This window comes from Rosa chinensis, chromosome 2, assembly GCF_002994745.2.
Source record: "Rosa chinensis cultivar Old Blush chromosome 2, RchiOBHm-V2, whole genome shotgun sequence".
NCBI lineage: Eukaryota > Viridiplantae > Streptophyta > Magnoliopsida > Rosales > Rosaceae > Rosa > Rosa chinensis.
Genome location: NC_037089.1, coordinates 15,876,550 through 15,895,844, shown reverse-complemented (window position 1 = coordinate 15,895,844; position 19,295 = coordinate 15,876,550). Strand labels below are relative to the sequence as shown.

The 19,295-nt window shown below is 37.3% G+C and overlaps 3 protein-coding genes across 7 annotated transcripts; 2 read left to right on the top strand and 1 right to left on the bottom strand.

The window, feature by feature from the left end:
- Nucleotides 1-399: 399 nt before the first annotated feature.
- Nucleotides 400-2,684, top strand: LOC112183370. Of its 5 annotated transcripts, XR_002929850.2 has the most exons (7): nt 400-697; nt 805-857; nt 945-980; nt 1,128-1,171; nt 1,743-1,800; nt 1,902-1,958; nt 2,170-2,317. XR_002929850.2 is itself a non-coding variant. In XM_024321729.2 (6 exons), the coding sequence occupies exons 1-5, from the start codon at nt 573-575 to the stop codon at nt 2,237-2,239; spliced, it is 363 nt and encodes a 120-aa protein (XP_024177497.1). In that variant the 5' UTR covers nt 400-572; the 3' UTR covers nt 2,240-2,317; nt 2,428-2,684. The 5 variants fall into 5 exon arrangements, 2 of the variants coding, with proteins under 2 accessions (XP_024177497.1, XP_024177498.1); XR_002929852.2 differs by lacking the exon at nt 945-980; XR_002929851.2 differs by lacking the exon at nt 1,902-1,958.
- Nucleotides 2,685-5,325: 2,641 nt separating this feature from the next.
- Nucleotides 5,326-6,003, bottom strand: LOC121051181 (probable disease resistance protein At5g66910). The gene is made up of 2 exons (XM_040513277.1): nt 5,696-6,003; nt 5,326-5,542 (listed from the first exon to the last, which is right to left on the bottom strand). The coding sequence occupies exons 1-2, from the start codon at nt 5,962-5,964 to the stop codon at nt 5,326-5,328; spliced, it is 486 nt and encodes a 161-aa protein (XP_040369211.1). The 5' UTR covers nt 5,965-6,003.
- Nucleotides 6,004-15,485: 9,482 nt separating this feature from the next.
- LOC112189503 (salicylic acid-binding protein 2) lies at nt 15,486-17,468 on the top strand. The gene is made up of 3 exons (XM_024328844.2): nt 15,486-16,228; nt 16,792-16,920; nt 17,086-17,468. Exons 1-3 carry the CDS (start codon nt 15,767-15,769, stop codon nt 17,356-17,358), a joined length of 864 nt encoding a protein of 287 aa, XP_024184612.1. The 5' UTR covers nt 15,486-15,766; the 3' UTR covers nt 17,359-17,468.
- The last annotated feature ends 1,827 nt before the right edge of the window (nt 17,469-19,295 follow it).

The following is a 19,295-nucleotide window of genomic DNA, read 5'->3' as shown; positions in this document are numbered from 1 at the left end:
GAAGTAGTCTACACAGTATAAGGTGAAGTGTGAATATAAGCTTCTTTTTTTTATATCAAAAGATTTCATTAATCAAATAATGGATTACATCAAGGAGTATATTAGTGACTTCATTAAACCCACCACAAATCAGTTGGAAAGAGTACCACACTCCAACTAAATCTCAAGTACTAGACTTTATCAATTAGGATTGGTAAGAGCTTAGTTTGGAATAACTTAGCTTAAATTGTAAATAATTATAATTTTTAGCTTATGAAAGCTATTTTTTACTTATCTCTACTACTATAAAGCCAAGTATGATATTTTGTGTCAAAGGCTTCACCAATTTTTTGAAGTCCTCAAATTATCCACCACAGACACAAAGATCACTAAAATAAAAGATATCAGAGAGGGTTATTCCTGTAAAATAAAAAATAAAAAAAAATGAAAGACTATAAATACGGAAGTATAGCTTTGTGCGGCAGAGAAAAGAAATTGGAAAAAACGAATCGCACACGATCTGCAAACAAGAGAGAACTGCCAGGAAGCACGATCTCAACACAGACGCAGATTCAGACGACGTGGGAGTACATATGGCTCCATCAATACTTATCCCTAACTCAATTTACGATTCATACAGAAAGAGGAGCAGAGCAAAATCAAACAGGAGGAGAAAATTATTATCAAGTCGGCTGACAATTTTGCAGATTCACTTGAGGTCAGACTGATAATTGTTGTTGGATAATTTTCAGATTTCGATTTTCATATGCACTTTTTGGGGTTTTGATGGGTTTGTATATAATTTTTGGGGTTAATGGTTTTCAGCCACGACGATACTGGCATTGATGCAAGAAGTGGCGCACTTCTTCAGAACAAAGGTATGCCTAAATCTATTATTTGGGTGTCATTTAGCTTAGATTTTGGGTTAACTTTTTTTTCATAGTTGTTTTCTCCAAATTTTGCAGGTATCTTGAACAAATGACTAATTTCTTTTGTTCCTGGTAATCGTTGCTCTCTGCTCTCCCGTCTTCCTTTTCTATTTAATTGAATTTAGTTTCCCAATTGCACAATTTCTATTTATTCCCTGTCATTATGCTTTCCATTGATTATCAATATCGATCATCACTAAGGATGTTGTTTTAAACTAGATTGGAATATTGTCTCAAGAATACAAACTTGGCAAAGAGAACAGGTACTCTTATCCAGATTATATTTGATTTGGGCAGTTACTTTTTCCCATTTATCTCAACCTGTAATTGTATTGTTTTGGATTTTCTTGGCTTTTGCAACCTGTTTCTATAAATTCAGTTTCAAAGGGAAGAGAGTAGGTTCTCTCAATTGATGTGCTATAAGGATAATGACATATGGGTTTATATATATCGGTGTTGACATTGAATTCTATCAGGGCAGTAACAACTTTCTAATCATATAAACCATCGTCCTTCATGTGTAACCTTAAGCAGGCTCTAGACTGATGATAGACTCCAGTACTCACTTCAGAAATCTCCTATAAATTAAAGTCTTATTTGTACCTTCAGCAACCTCTATAGTCTATACTCCACCAATAGCAGTAATTGTCAATTGTTTCTGGAATTCTTCAGTCATTGTAATTTCATAAATTGCTACCAGTTCTCGATCTTACTTCATGATAATTCTTTCCCCATGTGTGTTTATTCTTTTTAGTATTAACTCTGCTCAATATTCTAGGTGAACGTATTAATACTAACTCTTTCCTTTTGTTATTTTCTTTCATTGGAGTGCAGATGCAGAATATGAAGTTGCTGATTCTTTGATTTTGTATCATCCACATGTCTATAAGAGGTAAGGTCATTCAGTTCAGTTCATGAATTGCTTAATTTGATGCTCATTACACTTTCTTTTCTTTTATCCTTCTCATTCATTACGCATTCTGTTCTGTTCAGTACAATAAACTATACTAATTGTTTCCCTATGCGAAATTGGGAATTTGGAGCATGCAGGTAATTCTCTAACTTTTGTTTTAGATGAATTGCAGTGATGATATTGTACTGTTTGGTCTCAGACCCTTGATCTACAATTTTATAATACTTATATACTTTATAGCTTGTACTCCTTTCAAATTTTGGGTAGTGTGGAACTGCGGATTTCCATCGTGTTTCTTTGCCATGAAACTCAAACCACAAACCTGATTCTTACAGTTTTACTTTGTAGGAATGATTTTCAATGGAACTTCTATTCTTTTTCTACGATAATGGACACAAGACTTACATTCAGGGTATGAAAATCTTTATTCGGTAATCGGTACCAACTTTCAAAGATCAACATTCAGGGTGAAACTAATTGTTGATTAGATGTCCAGGCAAGTAAAGCACACTCAAGTTACATTTTTTTTTTTTTTTGTGTTTCTCTCTTTTACTTTGAAATATGGATGTATGTATTCAATTTTCATTTTTTGGCTCACTATTTCAGGTACAAAAGGGGGATAAATAGGAGATTTTCTTCGCTCTGTTCAACAACAACTAGCACCCGAGTTTCGAGAAGTTCGAACTACCTCAGTGGAGAAGATGTAAATGTAACTGTAAACATAGCTATGGACATTGAGATAGGTCTTCAGGAGACTAAAGACAATCACTTGGAATAGTTCTGACAAATCAGAATGAATTGATATTGACATAGATTTTTCTTTTTTTTGTTGGTATTAAATTCCCCTGTGGTGTGATTGTTCACTTCTCTATTGTTCATCTCTTATTATTTTCCTTTCTCCTATAACCAGAAGAAAAGAACTTGGGTTCCGTTCTACAAAAGGTTTACATAACAATGTAAGTGAGCTCACATTCAGGTACAATGATGGCTTAAAGGATTGAAGCAGTGGCAATTGAGTATGGAGAAAGCTTAGTGTATGAGCTTTTGCTCAAGTTCAGTCCGATGGGTAGGAAGGGGTTAGAGATTTTGCTGTCAAATATTGCCAGTTCTGTACATTCTTAGTGTATTACAAATAGCACCTTTATGTGATAATCCAGAAAATTAACCAAATATGTCCTCATTTCTTCGTCATTAGATGAGAGAGAGAGAGAGAGAGAGAGAGAGAGAGAGCATTCGCACGCGCAAGGCACGTGCAGGAAGGCTAGTATTTATAAACAAAGAGCATCTCCTTTTCCTCACGACAGTAACCCAATAGCTTGACAAGGTTGGGTTGAGAAGTCCTTCCTTCGAAAGTTCAACTCTGACTATGTTTTAGATTTGACAAGAGCATAATTAGCTTCAAAGAAAGCAATATTCCACTTAAGGATTATAATTTTGAAGAATGTAACATATTAGATTAAAATGCAGAAAGGTCTCAGATGAAAATAAGCTGGATGTTTTACCACAGCCTTGTACTAACCAAGTGAGGGACTAACAGATTGTATGAATACACTATCAGTGATATGGAAAAGAACAATTAGGAAACTTCCAAGTTTACTGCTACCTGAGCAGCAACATGACACAGATTCTCCTAAATGCTGACTAGATCAATGCATGACTTAATCTTTAACTGATCCTTCAATCATTCGTGAATGAAAAGATTGAATAAATGGATAAAATGCAAATGGTCATGATTTAGAATGCTCAACAATGCATTAGAGTTTAAAACAGTACCTGCCACTCTTCAAAATCTAGCACTTTTTCTAGTTTCTTGACAGCAATAGGCATTCTAGAGCCAACCTTAGAATGTGCAAGCGTCTTCTCATCCACCCAACCCTTGAAAATGTTACTAAAGGCTCCCCTACCAATTATTCCATCTGACCTGAAATTCCCAGTAGCAACATTCAACTCTTCAAAAGTGAAACGCCTTAAGACAAACGTCTCCAAACTTTGCTCATCAGTCTGCGACTCATCTTTCTGCTGCCTTCAACAATTGACTTCCTCCTGCACTGCTGCTCGCATTGGAAACTATGTTGTTCCTGCTGTGATTCTCGGATATCCCTAAAGAATGGCACATCATTCATAAACCAAATATAAAGTTTGACAATTAAAGAAAAATTAAAAGGAATCCCCGAAGAACATGAATGCAGAAAGAAACCATGGGAGAGAATGAAATGCTTCTCTATCTCATGTTGGTGTAACAATTAACCAAAATGAGAAAGGAAGCTTCAACTCCAACTCCTTGGATAGAAAATCCAAATATACGGGATGGAGATTTAAATGTTGCACGCTAACCTTTAATTCCAAGTTGAGTTTTTACCACACCACTCCCTTCAGTTTGCTTGACCCTGACTTCTGAAATCAATGTCTCCTCCATCTGCATTTCTCCCCACACATCCAGGACATCAAATCCCACAGTGATAGAATAAGGCTCAGGTACAGGACACCAACTTTCGGTTTGAATTTTATTTTGTGCAATACCACACTCGACATGCCTGGACACCCCATCCTTAAGTACCTTCCTGTTCAATTCCTCCAAAGCCACATCAAATCCAACTGTAAGCGGAGGAAACACCCTTGTATGTATGTTTTTGAGTAGGAAAGGTTTCCATAACTTTTCTGGATCTTCATTCAGTATCACTTCCTGTAAGTGCTCAAGATTCAAAACAGACGGTGGCAGCACTTTCAATCTTGAGCAACCACTTATGTTCAGCTTTCTTAATCTGCTCATTTCACCAATGTCTTCAGGGAAACCCATGATTTTGATGCAACCAGATATGTCAAGAAACTCTAAGCTATTGAGCTTCCTAATTGATCCTGGAAACTTTACCAAGTTTGTACCACACGTAACCCTCAACCTTTTCAACTTGCTCAGATTTCCAATCCCTTCAGGCAAGGTGGATAGTCTATGGCAATTAGAGATATAGAGCGTCTCTAGGTGAGAAAGATTACCAAGGTCAATCAGCAGGCAATTCCTTCAAATCATGGCAATGCTCGACATTCATTTCCACTAGATTTGGAAATGCTACTGAAAATTTAAAGGAAGAGTTGCTAAAAGCTTGACCCAAGTCACACTTGGAAAAAGCTATCTTCTTTAGACTATCCAGTTGTATGGGGTTCTTGGTTGTGGAAGTAATCAAAACTCCCTCTAATCTGATTCTTTTCAGATTTGGCAATGAGCCCAACAGTTGAAAGTTACTTAACTCAGCAGGTGAGGAGCCATAGTTTATGACTATTAGAACCTTTAATTTGTCCATTTTATCCAGAAAATCAGGTAACTCATATTTCTCAGTCTGGAAGTTCAAAACTAGAACCTCAACTTTTGGTAGTTGCATGTAGTGCCATTTTCTTGAGAACGCTCAAACGCTATATGGTGTGAGTCTTGGGAAAAAATAAAATGTGAAAGTACAATTCAAGTCTTAGTATGTGCATTTGATAAGTAATTGCTTAAGGGAGTGAGATTGATCAACCAGTTGAGACAGATAGTAGACGAGCATTCTTAGGCTGATACTTCTGTTCTGTCCACCAGCTAGGAAGATTGTCTCCATGTATGTCTATAATCAGACTATTTCTCTGTTCTGTTGTGTCCTCACTAGCCTCGTGGATTGCGAGCCCTCTAAGCATATGATGCAGGGTAAAAAAGAGATCACTGTAATAGCCATCCTCCTCCATCTCCTCCTTCCTGGTTATGATCACAACTAAGTTGCTTAATAAAGATTTCTTCCACATACATATCATAAGTTCACAACAGCAAATGATTAATAGATCGAAGTGAGTTATGAAACAAAAGCAGAGAAAGAAATATAAGACAACAGAAACATAGAAGCCTGCATACCTTGAGACAATATTGGCAAGTCCGTGGATGGTGAGCTTCTGGAGGTTTGCAATGGACCAAAACTCTTCATCTAGTCCATATAATTCTTTCCACATATCAATGAGGGCAGCAGCAGGGATTATTTGGTCTTCAGGAAATGAAGCAAGGTCTACAAAACATTCTTTGATGATAGTCTTTTCTCTATGTAAGGCATCCAAGCTTCTTTGGAGGCAAACAATCATTTCGGGCTCTGTATCAAAAATAGAAGAACCTCTCCCCCATTCTACCATTCTCTTTTGCCAGATTTCAATAGGTTGCCCCCAAAGTGATCTTCCGTCCACAGTGATTGCAAGTTAAAGCCCCTTACAACACTACTATCTGCAATTCAATAGTCACAAACAAAGTTATTACTACCTAAGTCGAATACCAAAAGTTCGAGTGTCTTCAGATCATAAAACAGCTTCATGAAACATAAGAAAATGTTTAAAGAACTATCAACTGAGATTTATTCTTATTTTCAGTTTTGGTTCATTGATAAAGTAACCATAAATGAACTGTAATATGGAAGTTGATATAGTATAACAGATATGTTCACTCATGCTTTGAGTAGAAAGCAAAATAGTTTCTTTCTCCATGTGTGAGGCATAAAGAAGCATATCTACTGTTCTTGCTGATTGAAAAAGAAATCACCTCTCTAAAGATCTTCTGGAATATAAGAGCACCTATCTCCCAATGACGCTGAGTGATGAAAAAGAGATATTGCATCCTCATCATTCAGAGATTTCAAATGGTATTGAGAACCAACTCCTGGAAATGCATATCTTGATGTAATCAAAATCTTGCTATTTGGAATTTTCAATCCATCAAACTCCGGAAGAATGGATTCCGATCCATCCCCAACATCACCCAGGACAACCAGATAACGTCTCCCTTCTTTTTTTTTGGAAAGTAGGAACCTGGGAACACAGGACTCGATATAGTTCTTGCATAATGAGGTTCAAGTTCTGCCATTTGAAGCAGTGGTAAAGAAGATTTTCTTGAATTTATCTATCCAAAATGAAATATAAAAAACTGTTATTCTGAGTACACAAATTGAATGGTTAAGTTATAAATTAAAACAGACTTGCAGGAAGCATATGCCCAGAATAAGAAAATATCTCTTTTAATCGAATAAGACTTGGTATTCAAGCAACAGCTCATTGTAAGATGTTTTTGTTGGTAAAAAATGTTTCTTATCTCATAGAAAAGGATTCAAACCAAGGAATAATATACTGAGAATGAAATCGCACCAATATAAACCAAATGATGTCAAATTTCAGATTACCAGTAGTATAGCACATCAGCACTAATTAGTTAGAAAGTAGAGAGTTTACCTTTGACTTCCTGATCATGACACAACATTTTCACCAATCTGGTCTTCCCGACTCCTCCAACACCCCACACACCAATCTTCGTAAACCCATCCTCCAGTAGCTTCATCTTCATATCTTTCAAAGCCACATCCAACCCAACTATAAACAATGGAGGTTCAAACCAATTTGGAATTTCAATCTTTTCTTGCCCCTCACCACTGCCTTCAACTCTTATATCTGATGCCTCCATTTTTCTAACTGAAACCAAACACTCATTCTGTTCATCAGGGGATGAAGGTTCAACTAAACCCTCATTTCTGTTCATCAGGGGATCAAGCCTCAACTACTTCACACGGACCATTCATTTCCATTTGATTCTTCATGACACCACTCTCCTCAATTCGCTTGATCATCTTCTGTATACTCCTTATCGAAGCTGTGGTCTTCCTCACATCGCTTGCAACCTGCGCTCTCAGTACATTCAACTGCCTCTGAAGACATGCATCCAACTCAAGAAGTTGGTTGGTGTATTTCTTCTTTTTGTATTTGGCGCACACACCATTCTTGGAGCACTTGCGGACTAGCTATGCACCTTTCTCCATATGCATTCTGAACTACTCTAGTTCCTTAACTGGACGATCCAGTACCCTGTTTCGTTGTGCCATGTCTTCGATCAATGGCTTTAAGCAGTCTAGAGTGGATTTGATCGATCCCAGAAGGGGTCTATACATCACATTCTTGTCCTTCACTTCCAAAACAATACCAAACAGGGCAAGAAGCACTTCCACTCGTCCTTCTAATGATGCCACTGTCATATTAACAACAACAAAATCAAGCAATTTTCATAAAATTAAAAACTAAACCTTAGTTGGCAAGTCAAGTTGCCCAAGTTAACCTGCCAAGTCCCCAACGTTAACCAGAAGGGAAGAACCAAAAGTGTGGGCCAATTTGGCTGATGTGGTGATTGTTGGGGAATCTAAAAAATGGGTCAATATTTAACAAATGGCTATGACCAAAGAAGGTGACAAAGCTGTGAATGTTGGGAAGGAAGAGCCATGTTGAAGCTAAGAAGCCCATGGAAGAAATTTGAAAAGGATATTGGTGGCAGTCGTACGGCGGTGAATGGTGCAGGTAACTCGTTCTTGGAGATGATGACTCTTGGGCCAATTATCGTCAGCCCAACCCGACACATTGATGTCCCAGGTCCTGCCTGGTCCGTTTTTAACATGGTCGGGCCCCACTACTTTGTGGAATGATAATGGGCTATTGGGCTTTGTTTAGAATTGTTTTCCAGAGACTGAAAAAGACTTTTGAGTTAATAAAAGCAAACATCTTTGTGAGTAATCCGACCCAAAAACATCTTTGAAATAATAAAAAGCTTCAGATTTATTATTTTGTGGTTCCGGACTATTAAGTGATATTGCCATGTGGTGGTCCGGGTCAATCATATTATTAAAATTTGGTGGAGACCTTGCAGGGTATAAAAAAAATAAAAATAAAATTAAAAAAATGGTGGTTCTACTTGGACCTCCAAATTTGATATTTGGAACTCCAACTTTGGAGGTTCAAATAGAAAATTTGGAGAACCACCCTTTTGGGTTCACAAGTTTATTTAAAAAAAAAAAGAAAAAAAAAGGTTTTTAATATATTTAAGTTGTTTTGTTTATTACTTTTGGGGTGTTATCGTTCATTTGTTTGTCTTCATTTGTGTGTGTGTATTTATATGTTATATTTGTACTAATGTTATTTTAATTAGTTTTATTCGGTTGTTTTTGGTTTTGGGTATCTAAATCAAGGAATAAGGATGATTTGGTGTCAACGGGGGAGGTGAAAGGTGGTTAGCTGGAAGGTAGAGAAGGGGACACGAAAAAGAAAGAAAGAAAGAAACAAACAAAAAAAAGTAAGAAGGAAGAAGGGGGAGGGGACAGCGAACAGAAGGGGGGAAAGGTGGGAGATAGAAAAATAGGAAGGGGAAGATAGATAGCAAAGAAGATGGGAGAAAAACAGAGAGAAGGGAGGAGAAAAGAAAAGGAAGAAAAAAGGAGTCTTACAGGATCTGTTAGTTCATCTTACTGGCTTTGGTTTTCGAAAATTGGCTGGCAGAGGTTGTTATACTTGGAGATTACTTGGTAGTTCCTGATCTTTAGTTGATGTCACTTGGATTTGATTTCTTTGAGTCATAATGCTAATTGCAATACCATAATCAATTGTGCTGACTTTACTATATGATGTGACTACCGTGATGGTACGATCATCGGGCTTATGTAGTCCTAGGCTTTTAATAGTCAAGACAGAGTTAACAGGTGTGCATTGGTAACCCATTATTAGTATATCGGGCTTAGGTAGCACAAGACTTTGATTGCTGAGACATAGCTAACTGGTGTGTAAGGGCTGTTTGGACCCAAAATAAGCATTTTGGCCTGACAAGGCGTGTCTTGGAGAAATTGAGCCAATGTCAGCGGCTCAAGCTATATATTGTCGACAAGTTCGAAATATATTATTTAGAGGCTAAATAAAGCCTACTATGGAGAGTTATGTGAGAAAAGGAAATGATGGAAGCATGGAAATGCAAAGTCAACTTTAACACATTTTCCTACTTTGGCTAGGAGAAACCAAGCTAAACAAGGAAGGAGAGGAAGCAGACTAACCAAACAAGATCCAAATGAGCTGAAAATTTCTAGATTAATTCTAGACATCTCAAGGATCATTTATTTTGAAGATATCCAGAGCTAGTTTAGAGTGGAAAGCCTTCAAATAATCAGTCCAATTTTCTACAGAAGCAAAACTGGAAGACTAGACCTATGAGGAGTCCAGCAGCGTTTCCGGCCCAACCATAAGGAATTAAGCTCTGAAATTTCACCACAATGATCTACACTTATTGTGGATCATTTGATGTGAAGAAGTCAAAGGCCTATTCTGATTTTTTAGTGGAGATATAATTGAAGGAATAAAGGAGCCGAAAGTGATTCAAAATCACTCCAAAACTCATCATTTCTATCTCCATTTAGTGCTCCATTATCTCCATTTAGTGCTCCATTATCATTTGTTTAAGGCCAACCACTTTGGCAGGGTAGCCTATATATAGAGGTTATAATGAAACACTTGAACACACATGAACACACATTCACAACAACAATCTCTAAGATTATCCAAACCTCTCTAAGAGCAACTTCTCTCATTCTCTTTCTCTTACCGGTGACCACACTCCTAGTCCTAGTCTTCTCAGAAGCTGACTTTCAGTGCCACCAAACCCTCTGTCAACATACTTCGGTCCTAGTCTCCTCGGGAGCCGATTGTAGTACCACGACCATAATAGTCATGGAACCAGCCAAACAAGGGTAACGCCCTCACAAACTAGCCAAGCTAAAGTCACGCTTTAGCAAGTTCTCTCTACTTCCCAGTGGTTGTCGCTTTGCTCGATCTACAACATCGAGTATCGATTGTGATTTTCAAGAAGATTAGCAAAAGTCCTCACCACGAGGCATAAAGAATCCCACGACGAGGTTGGTGTTCTCCTCGTCCACAATCGCTTGAAAGAAGTCAGGTCAAGGGACACCCCTGACGACCGCACCCGAACGGTGCTGGCACGCCCACGCAAGAAAAGAGGCTATTGACCAGCTGCAACAAAACTGGAGCCAAACAAGGGCAACCCATTATTAATGCAGTGGGCTTAAGTAGCCCTAGGCTTTGATAACCAAGACATAGTTAACGGGTGTGCACTGTCAATCCTTTATTAGTATATCAGGCTTAGGTAGCCGAAGGCTTTGATTGCCTAGTTGATTTCTTTGAGTGATGATGCTACTTGCACTACCATAATCAATTGTGGTGACTTTATTAGATGATGTGACCACAGTAATGGTACGATCATCAGGCTTAGGTAGTCCTAGGCTTTTAATAACCAAGACATAGTTAACGGGTGTGAACTGGCAACCCAATATTAGTATATAGTGCTTAAGTAGCCCAAGACTTTGATTACCGAGACATAACTAACGGGTGTGCAAGGGCAAACCATTATTAATGCAACGGACTTAGGTAGCCTTACACTTTAAGCCAAGACTAGTTAAGGGTGTGCAATGACAACCCATTATTATCACAGTTTGTACTTTTGTACCGTTATTGGAAAAAGAGTTGTAAAAACATTGTACATGTTTTGCTTTTAGAAAATTGGTAGTTTGTGTTCTTGAGACAATTTGTATAATAATAGATTTGTATTTGATTTTATCCTTTTTCTTATGATTTTCAAGTTAACAATGACTCATTATTTTACTTTAAACGATTTTATTTTGGGACGTTATAATTGTACATTTAGACAATAACGATGCTTTGTTTCAATTTCAGGACTAGAACATTTCAAATTGTGATATCCGTCCCGAATTTTAGAGATTTTTGGTTATTTTTGGGTTCACAAGTTTATTTTTTTTTTTAAATGGTCTTTAATATATTTAAGGGCAAAATACAGATTACTACCTTGTAGTTTGGCTCCAAAATTAATTCAGTCCTTAAACTTCTAATTTCATCAAGAACACCCTGCACTTTCAATTTTGATCTAATAGGTCCAATCTGTTAGTCTTTTGTTAATTGAGTCATTTAACTTGTTGACGTGGTTCATATATGACATATGTTTTATGATGTGGTGTTGAGGTGGTATGCATAGTCAGTTTATGAGTGGATCACACTATTAGAAATTTATGAAATAAAAAGTTTTTCAACAAATAATCCAACTATAACTGGAACCCACAGCAGGAGATTAACGAATTGGACATATTAGATCAAAATTGAAAGTTTAGGGGTGTTTTGATGAAATTAGAAGTCCAGGGACTGAATTGATTTTGGACCTAAACCACATGGTAGTAACCAGTATTTAGCCCTATATTTAAGTTGTTTTTGGATTAAATACTGTTTAATCCCTATATTTATAGGGTTTCGTTGTTTCAATCCTTGACGTTCGAATTTCACCTAAAAGCTCCTCAAACTCCCAATTTCCTCATAATTGGTCCTTGTCGTCAAGCTTAATCTCAATTGTATCATTGTATGTTAAATTGCTAACGTGGCATCAATTTCATATCGAAATGTCTATTATACCCTCAATTACCTTTTTTTTTTTTTTTTCCAATTCTCTCTCTCTCTCTCTCTCTCTCTCTCTCTCTCTCTCTCTCTCTCTCTCTCTCTCTCTCTCTCTCTCTCTCTCTCTCTCTCTCTCTCTCTCTCTCTCTCTCTCTTCCCTTAATCAATGTTAACTACCACCCACCACCACCATCACAACCCTCTTTCCTCTCCAAACTTACGCCTCCCTTCCCTCCTTATCCTACACCCCAATGTTCTCACCCACCTCCCGCCAATGCTTCCTGCCGCCATACTGAATCGATGATGAATCGGCCACAATGTCTCCTCATCTCGGGTCTCTTAAGCTGCGATTATGGATTCAAGCCTTTGAAAAATCGGCCCCAATGTCTTCTTCATCTTCTTTTTCAAAGCCCTTAACTTTTGATCTCGATTCCACTAGACCTTCCTCCAGATCAACTCGCACCTCCAATTTCTTCAACGGGTCCTTCTTCAACGATAGCGACCCGATCTTAGGAGCCAAGAAAGCCCAAGACTTTGAGAACATCTTCGGCGGTTCAGCCATGTTATCCACCAATTTTGAAGCTTTCATCTAGGATTCCATGTACAGTTATGGTGGACCCACCGAGTCGGCCTCCAAGGTCGTCTATTCCGGCCTGGTTTTCGACAAGTCGGTTTACGACGACTACATTTTTGACGGCGTTACATGGCTGAAGAGCTCCGCTGCAAACGACATTTTCTCCTTTACGGTGACGTCGCCACCAGCACGGGTGAGTGATAGTAGTGGATTTGATGACTTTCTCATAGTCGTCGAAAAGCTCTAGCTCACAGAAAGCTGACAAAGGTGTGCCCGTGGCTTTCGATGATTTTTTACCTGGGTTTGGAGCTAGAACAACCCCCAATCTGAAAGGTATTGTTGCTTTCTCTCATTGCTATATTTGACAGTTGAATTATGTTAGTTGAATTGGATTCCTTTACGAGATGAATTTTGTGTTTGGGGCAGTAATAATGCAGAGGTTCAATTGATGGTTAGTTATGTGAATGTTGCACTGTATATTGTGCCTCAATTTTCATGGACTACATGTTGATGGATATTATAGGAACATGAATTTGAACATCTTGTTTTTTTGCTTGATACTGTTTTGCTGTGATAATCTTGTTATTGATCGCTAGAGATTCTCAATTATTCCTCAATTTAATGCTGAAGCAGATTATATATCTAGATCGGAGTAGATTATGTATCTGGGTTTGTTTTTTTTGGAAGAAGAAGATGGAGATAAACAGAGGAGGAGAGAGAGCCTGGAAGAAGAAGGGGTAAAAAGGAAAAAGAGAAAAAGAAAAAAAAATAGAGAGAGAAATTAAAAAAAAAAAATTTGAGGGTAAAATAGACATTTTGATATGAAATGGATGCTACGTCAATAATTTAACAGACAATTTGAACGGAGTTTAACTACAGGAACCAATTGTGAGGAAATTGAGAGTTCGAGGAGTTTTTAGGTGAAATTCAAACGTCAGGAACTGAAACAACGAAACCCTATAAGTATAGGGAGTAACCAGTATTTAATCATTTTGCTTATTACTTTTGGGGTGTTATGATTCATTTGTTTGTCTTCATTTTTGTGTGTATATATTTATTTATTATACTTGTATTAATGTAATTTTAGTTTTATTTGGCTGCTGTTGTTTTTGGATGTCTAAATCAAGGGATAAGGATGACTTGGTATCAACGGGGGAGGTGAAAGGGGGTAGAGAAGGGGACACGAGAAAGAAAGAAAGGGGATAAAAAAAGGAAGAAGGAAGAAGGGAAGGGGAGAACGAAAAGAAGCGGGGAAAGGGGGAAGAGAGAAGAATACGAAGGGGAAGATAGATAGAAAAGAAGATGGGAGGAAAAACATAGATAATGGAGGAGAAAAGGAACAAAAGAAAAAGGGAGTCATACACAATCTGTTAGTTCATCTTACCGGCTTTGATTTTCAAAAATTGGCTGGCAGAGGTTGTTATACTTGGAGATTATCTGGTAGTTCCTAATCTTTGGTTGATGTCACTCGGGGTTGATTTGTTTGAGTCATGATGCTAATTGCACTACCACAATCAATTGTGGTGACTTTATTATATGATGTGACTACAGTAATGGTACTATCATCAGGCTTAGGTAGCCCTAGGCTTTTAATAGCCAAGATATAGTTGACGGGTGTGCATTGATAGCCCATTATTAGTTTATCGGGCTTAGGTAGGCCAAGGCTTCGATTGCGGATATATAGCAAACGGATGCGCAATGGCAACCCATTATTAATGTAGCAGGGTTAGGTAGTTGTAGGCTTTGATAGGTAAGATATAATTAACGGATGTGTAATGACAACCCATTATTATCACAGTGTGTACTTTTATACCATTATTGAAAAAAGAGTTGTGAAACCATTGTACATGTTTTGCTTTTGGGAAATCGGCAGATCGTGTTCTTGAGACAATTTGTATAATAAGAGATTTATATTTGATTTTATCTTTTTTCTTATGATTTTTAAGTTAGCAACGATTCATTATTTTGCTTTAAAGGCTTTTGTTTTGGACGTTATAATTGTAATCTCATTAAGCCAATAACGGTGCTTTGGTTCAATTTCGAGACCGCGACATTTCATGGTAGTTAAAAAGCCTAGCCTTGAACTCTTGCTTGGAGGAGACAGCAGCAGCCACGCTTAGTGAGTCCGATGGAATGGAGATCGAAATAGGTCTCCATCGATGATGGAGGAAGATGTTTAGAGGCCTAGAGCGGCCTGAACACAACCCTAACAGAGCCATGAAGGTTAGTTACCTTACACTAACAAATTAATTAGAAAAGTTAAAAATTAAATTGTATCCATAAAAATGAAAAGAAGAAAGCCAAAATAATTTAGAGGCATTAGATTTTAGAATGATAAGATTGTCTTTTTACTCAAGAGTTATTTGACACATAGGTGATGTATGTCAGTGACATGACATGATACTTAAGATTGAGACAAGAAATCTTATGTCTCATTGAGGCACTTTATCGGTGCCTTTATTTTTTTTATTTTTTGCTCTTGTTGCTGGAGAATGATTATGTCGTTATGTGGAACCCACAAGCTTGCTTTGCTGCAGACCACAAATACATCAGAGAAAGGGGAGAGAGAGAGTTCGCAGCTTTTGGTTTTGATGAGAGAGAAAGGAGACAAAGAAAGCGTACAGAAAAAAAAATTAAGCTTTTATTTTTAGGGGATGTAAACGGCGTTATATCTCAGTTAGTAAAGAAATATATGGTGAAATATGATTGGTGCGACAGAATTGAGATAAAATAAATAGAGAGAGGTTCTTGCGTGGGGCAGCCGCACCATGTGGCGGTGTGGCTGACTAATCAGTGTCCAAGCAAGGGGGTATTTTGGATATTTCACATTTAAAAACCAAGGACAATTTCAGAACAAAAACAAAAAAACTCTGAAACTTGATTGAGCAGCCACACTGTACACGTGGTGCGGGTAGTGCGGCTACCCGCACCTAAGAATTAGTCATAAATAGAAACATGTGATTTCCTTCCGTCGTTGGGTACCACCGTACCAACTCTGCTTTTTCGAAACAATTATTGGTACCATGTTACTGCCCACATGTTGTGTCTTTCACCGGATAAAAGCACGACAAGACCAAATGCAGGCCAAGGAAAAAAGAAAACATGGATCACATAATTAGAGGTAAGCACTTTGTGTTCTTTCTTTTATCTCTTAGCTTGGCAGCAACTACTTCCGGTGCTTCTTCTTCTTGCCAACTGAGCTCTTTCGGGAAGAAGCACTTTGTGCTGATTCATGGAGCATGTCAAGGAGCGTGGACTTGGTACAAGGTGGCAACTCTACTCAAACACTCGGGACACAATGTCACAGCTCTTGACTTGGGAGCATCCGGAATTAACCCGATCCAGGCACAGCAATTCCCTTCGCTCTCTGACTACATTGAACCGTTGAGAAAGCTCATGGTGTCTCTGCCGCCAGAGGAGAGGGTTATTCTCGTGGCTCATAGCATGGGTGGAGCTGTTATATCTATTTTCATGGAGAGGTTTCCTGAGAAGATTGCTGCTGCTGTTTATGTCACTGGTTTTATGTCCGGACCTACTCTCAATTACTCCACTATTTTTACAGAGGTAATTAATTCACATCTGTAGATTACCAAATTTCTAACTTATTCTTTCTTGTCAATTACTAATTTTGGACTGTAATTTGTATATATGATATGAAGTGTTTTACGGAATTACCGACTAGTAAGTGCATTCAATATAGAACGTACACGGTTAGTTAGTTGTGGCTCACTTAAATGCGATAAGTTACATAAACTAACGTGCATAAACAAGTGATACACGCAACTGTAGAACAAAAAAGATGACATACCTAATTTTTTAGTTTTTGGTCGATTATGACATGACTAATAACTTATCACATTCAATATAGAACGTACACGGTTAGTTAGTTGTGGCTCACTTAAATGCGATAAGTTACATAAACTAACATGCATAAACAAGTGATACACGCAACTGTAGAACAAAAAAGATGACATACCTAATTTTTTAGTTTTTGGTCGATTATGACATGACTAATAACTTATCACAAACTACGTACAACCCTATGTCTCCTTCTTTGCTTTAGATCTACCAAGGACATAGACAAGGATTAAAGATAATAATCAATTACATTTTTGACAAATGTTCAGATTAACAAAAAGCTGGATTATATGGACTCTCAGTACAGATATGATGCAGGGCCTAACAATCCTGCAACGTCCTTCCTCACCGGGCCCATGGTCTTAGCCTCAAAATTCTACCAGCTCTCCCCACCTGAGGTAAGTTTAAAGAGGTGCCCTCAGCTTCCTATTACTTGTAGTTTTGTTTCCAATTTTCAATCATATCAGAAATCGATCTATTCTATTACACTTTCCAAATGACTTGCATAACCGTACAAATACAATCATATAGGATTAGCTGATACTCCTTTTATTTATGAACAGGATTTAACACTAAGTTTGTCAGTAATGAGGTTTTCTCCTCTCTATAATTATGATGTGATAAAGCTCACCGAGGAGAAATATGGGTCGGTTCCAAGAGTATTCATCGTGGCGGAACAAGATCATGCAATAGTCTTGGACGTGCAAAATTTTATGATAAAGAACAATCCACCAAATGAAGTCAAAGTGATCAATGGTTCTGATCACATGGTTATGCTCTGTAGACCGGTGGAGTTGTTTTCCCACCTCCAGGATATTGCTGAGAAATATTTTTAATATTTGTAAATTTATTAATATTTTTAATATTTGTATTCTTAATTGGGCCCTTTTTTAAAGCTAGCTCTCGAACATTTCATTCTTATGAAGATTCCGTCTATATAATCTAATTTGGTTGCTGCAAATAAGAAAATATGATTCATGTGAAAATGTTATGTTATTCTTGAATTTTATGTTTATGGAATTGATATTTAATTCAAGTCATGGGCGGAATGCGCTGATAATTTGCAACACCAGGGTCATGGACTCATGGCACCTTTTTTTTTTCTTTTTTTTTATTATAAGTAATTTTATTTAAATAAATAACGATTATAAGACTCATTGTACACTTCCCTACTACTACCAGACTCATTGTACACTTTTGATGGAGGAAGTTGAGTGAATTGCTAGAAGGGACCATGGATCAACAATGATTAAAAAAAAAAAAAACTAATATTGTTGTTATATCAAGAGTAGGAAGTTGTCATTACATTACGTTAATGACTTAGCCAAGTACAGGGTGAAACATGTATGACAAAAATTTAGACTAAGTAGTGTAGTCAAATTTTGTAACACTAGTCGAAATAAATTTTTGCTAGTTATTGATGGAAGATACCAATATTTCTACAATTGTCTAATCACATTCTGCAATTATTGTTTCTAAAAGATAAGATACTTACACATATAGTAAGTTATTTTACGTATATAATATAAATTTGCGTTCTTATCGATTAAATAATTTTTTGATAGTTCCAAAATTTTCCAATCCAAAATAAACTCACTCTATCAACATGGTAAAGTAAATGATGGATTGCATGTATCGTATATGTATAAATTCCTCATTTTTTCTGTAGCTCTCATTCTCTCACTTCCGCTCTAAACCGACCAGTTATAAATTCCAATCATGCACGCGTAGTATGTGCACAGATTATGTCCTTCATGCGTGCTCTTCTAGCCAGAAAATATATATCATTTTGAAACTGTGACTTTTATTCCCCAACTAACGTGGACACTAGTGTTAATCACTGAATAACACATGTAATATTTAACTGAATGCAGAGCTGTATTAAGATGTAACAGTGTTCCGTAAGCTATTAAAAAGAAGGGGTTGTGCCCGTTTGCCCAAAAACTCATGGTATTTTGCCCATTCAATCCATCATCCTTGTATTTTGCCCATTTACACAACTTTTAGGTGAAAAGACTCATAAGGGTAGTCCTTTCTAAGTAGTGCCTAGTGTATCCTATGCTGACTTTTGGATCCAAAACTCATTTTTTCTTAGAAAATCCTGTTCCAACTTCTGAGAAAAACAAAACTAGCCTTCAACATGCCCAAGTTTTTCACCTAACGGTTACTTTAACAGGCGGAATCACTGCTGCTTGTTTCCATCCTAAGCTGTGGCAAGTTTTTTCTAAAAAACCAGGAATTCTGAACTTAAAGAAAGTATAAGATACTGGCTGAACATGATTAAAGATAAGAACACAACAGAAAACTTGACTTGCTAACTTAAAAACTGATGAAGTGGGTGAACACATTGAAATTATTTATATAAACATAATTACAAAGCTAAAATTTCAGAGCCTCATTCTCAGGTAAACAGCTAAGAAGCTGTTTAGCTATCCATAAGAATGATTACAGTACTTACTTGGAATGAAAGCACACTTCTTCACACAGACAGGAAGGAAAATCACTCTGCTACTAGAACTAATATGAACTGATATGGAAATTTTTGAATATTAGACTGATGTTTTCTATCTCGAATGCCTTCTAAGGGAAGCTCAAGCTCCTTATATAGGGAGCGGAACTCAAATTACAATTCAAAACAACAAAATGTACAGAACGACTCCGTGATTTCCTGCTTTCCTTAGTGCTCCTGCTGGTGGAGGTCGGCCGGGGAAAAAGCAGATTCCTTTAGGTGAAATGTTTTTCACCTGCTTTTTGAAAAGCAAAAGTCACTTTT

Coding starts and splice junctions, on each gene's coding strand:
- LOC121051181 (XM_040513277.1), bottom strand. CDS start 5,964: ATGGTAGAATGGGGGAGAGGTTCTTCTATTTTTGATACAGAGCCCGAA. Junction 5,543..5,695: donor CTTGCCAATATTGTCTCAAG/GTATGCAGGCTT, acceptor GATCATAACCAG/GAAGGAGGAGATGGAGGAGG.
- LOC112189503 (XM_024328844.2), top strand. CDS start 15,767: ATGGATCACATAATTAGAGGTAAGCACTTTGTGTTCTTTCTTTTATCT. Junction 16,229..16,791: donor ACTCCACTATTTTTACAGAG/GTAATTAATTCA, acceptor ACAAATGTTCAG/ATTAACAAAAAGCTGGATTA. Junction 16,921..17,085: donor ACCAGCTCTCCCCACCTGAG/GTAAGTTTAAAG, acceptor ATTTATGAACAG/GATTTAACACTAAGTTTGTC.
- LOC112183370 (XM_024321729.2), top strand. CDS start 573: ATGGCTCCATCAATACTTATCCCTAACTCAATTTACGATTCATACAGA. Junction 698..804: donor ATTTTGCAGATTCACTTGAG/GTCAGACTGATA, acceptor AATGGTTTTCAG/CCACGACGATACTGGCATTG. Junction 1,959..2,169: donor TGGGAATTTGGAGCATGCAG/GTAATTCTCTAA, acceptor TTTACTTTGTAG/GAATGATTTTCAATGGAACT.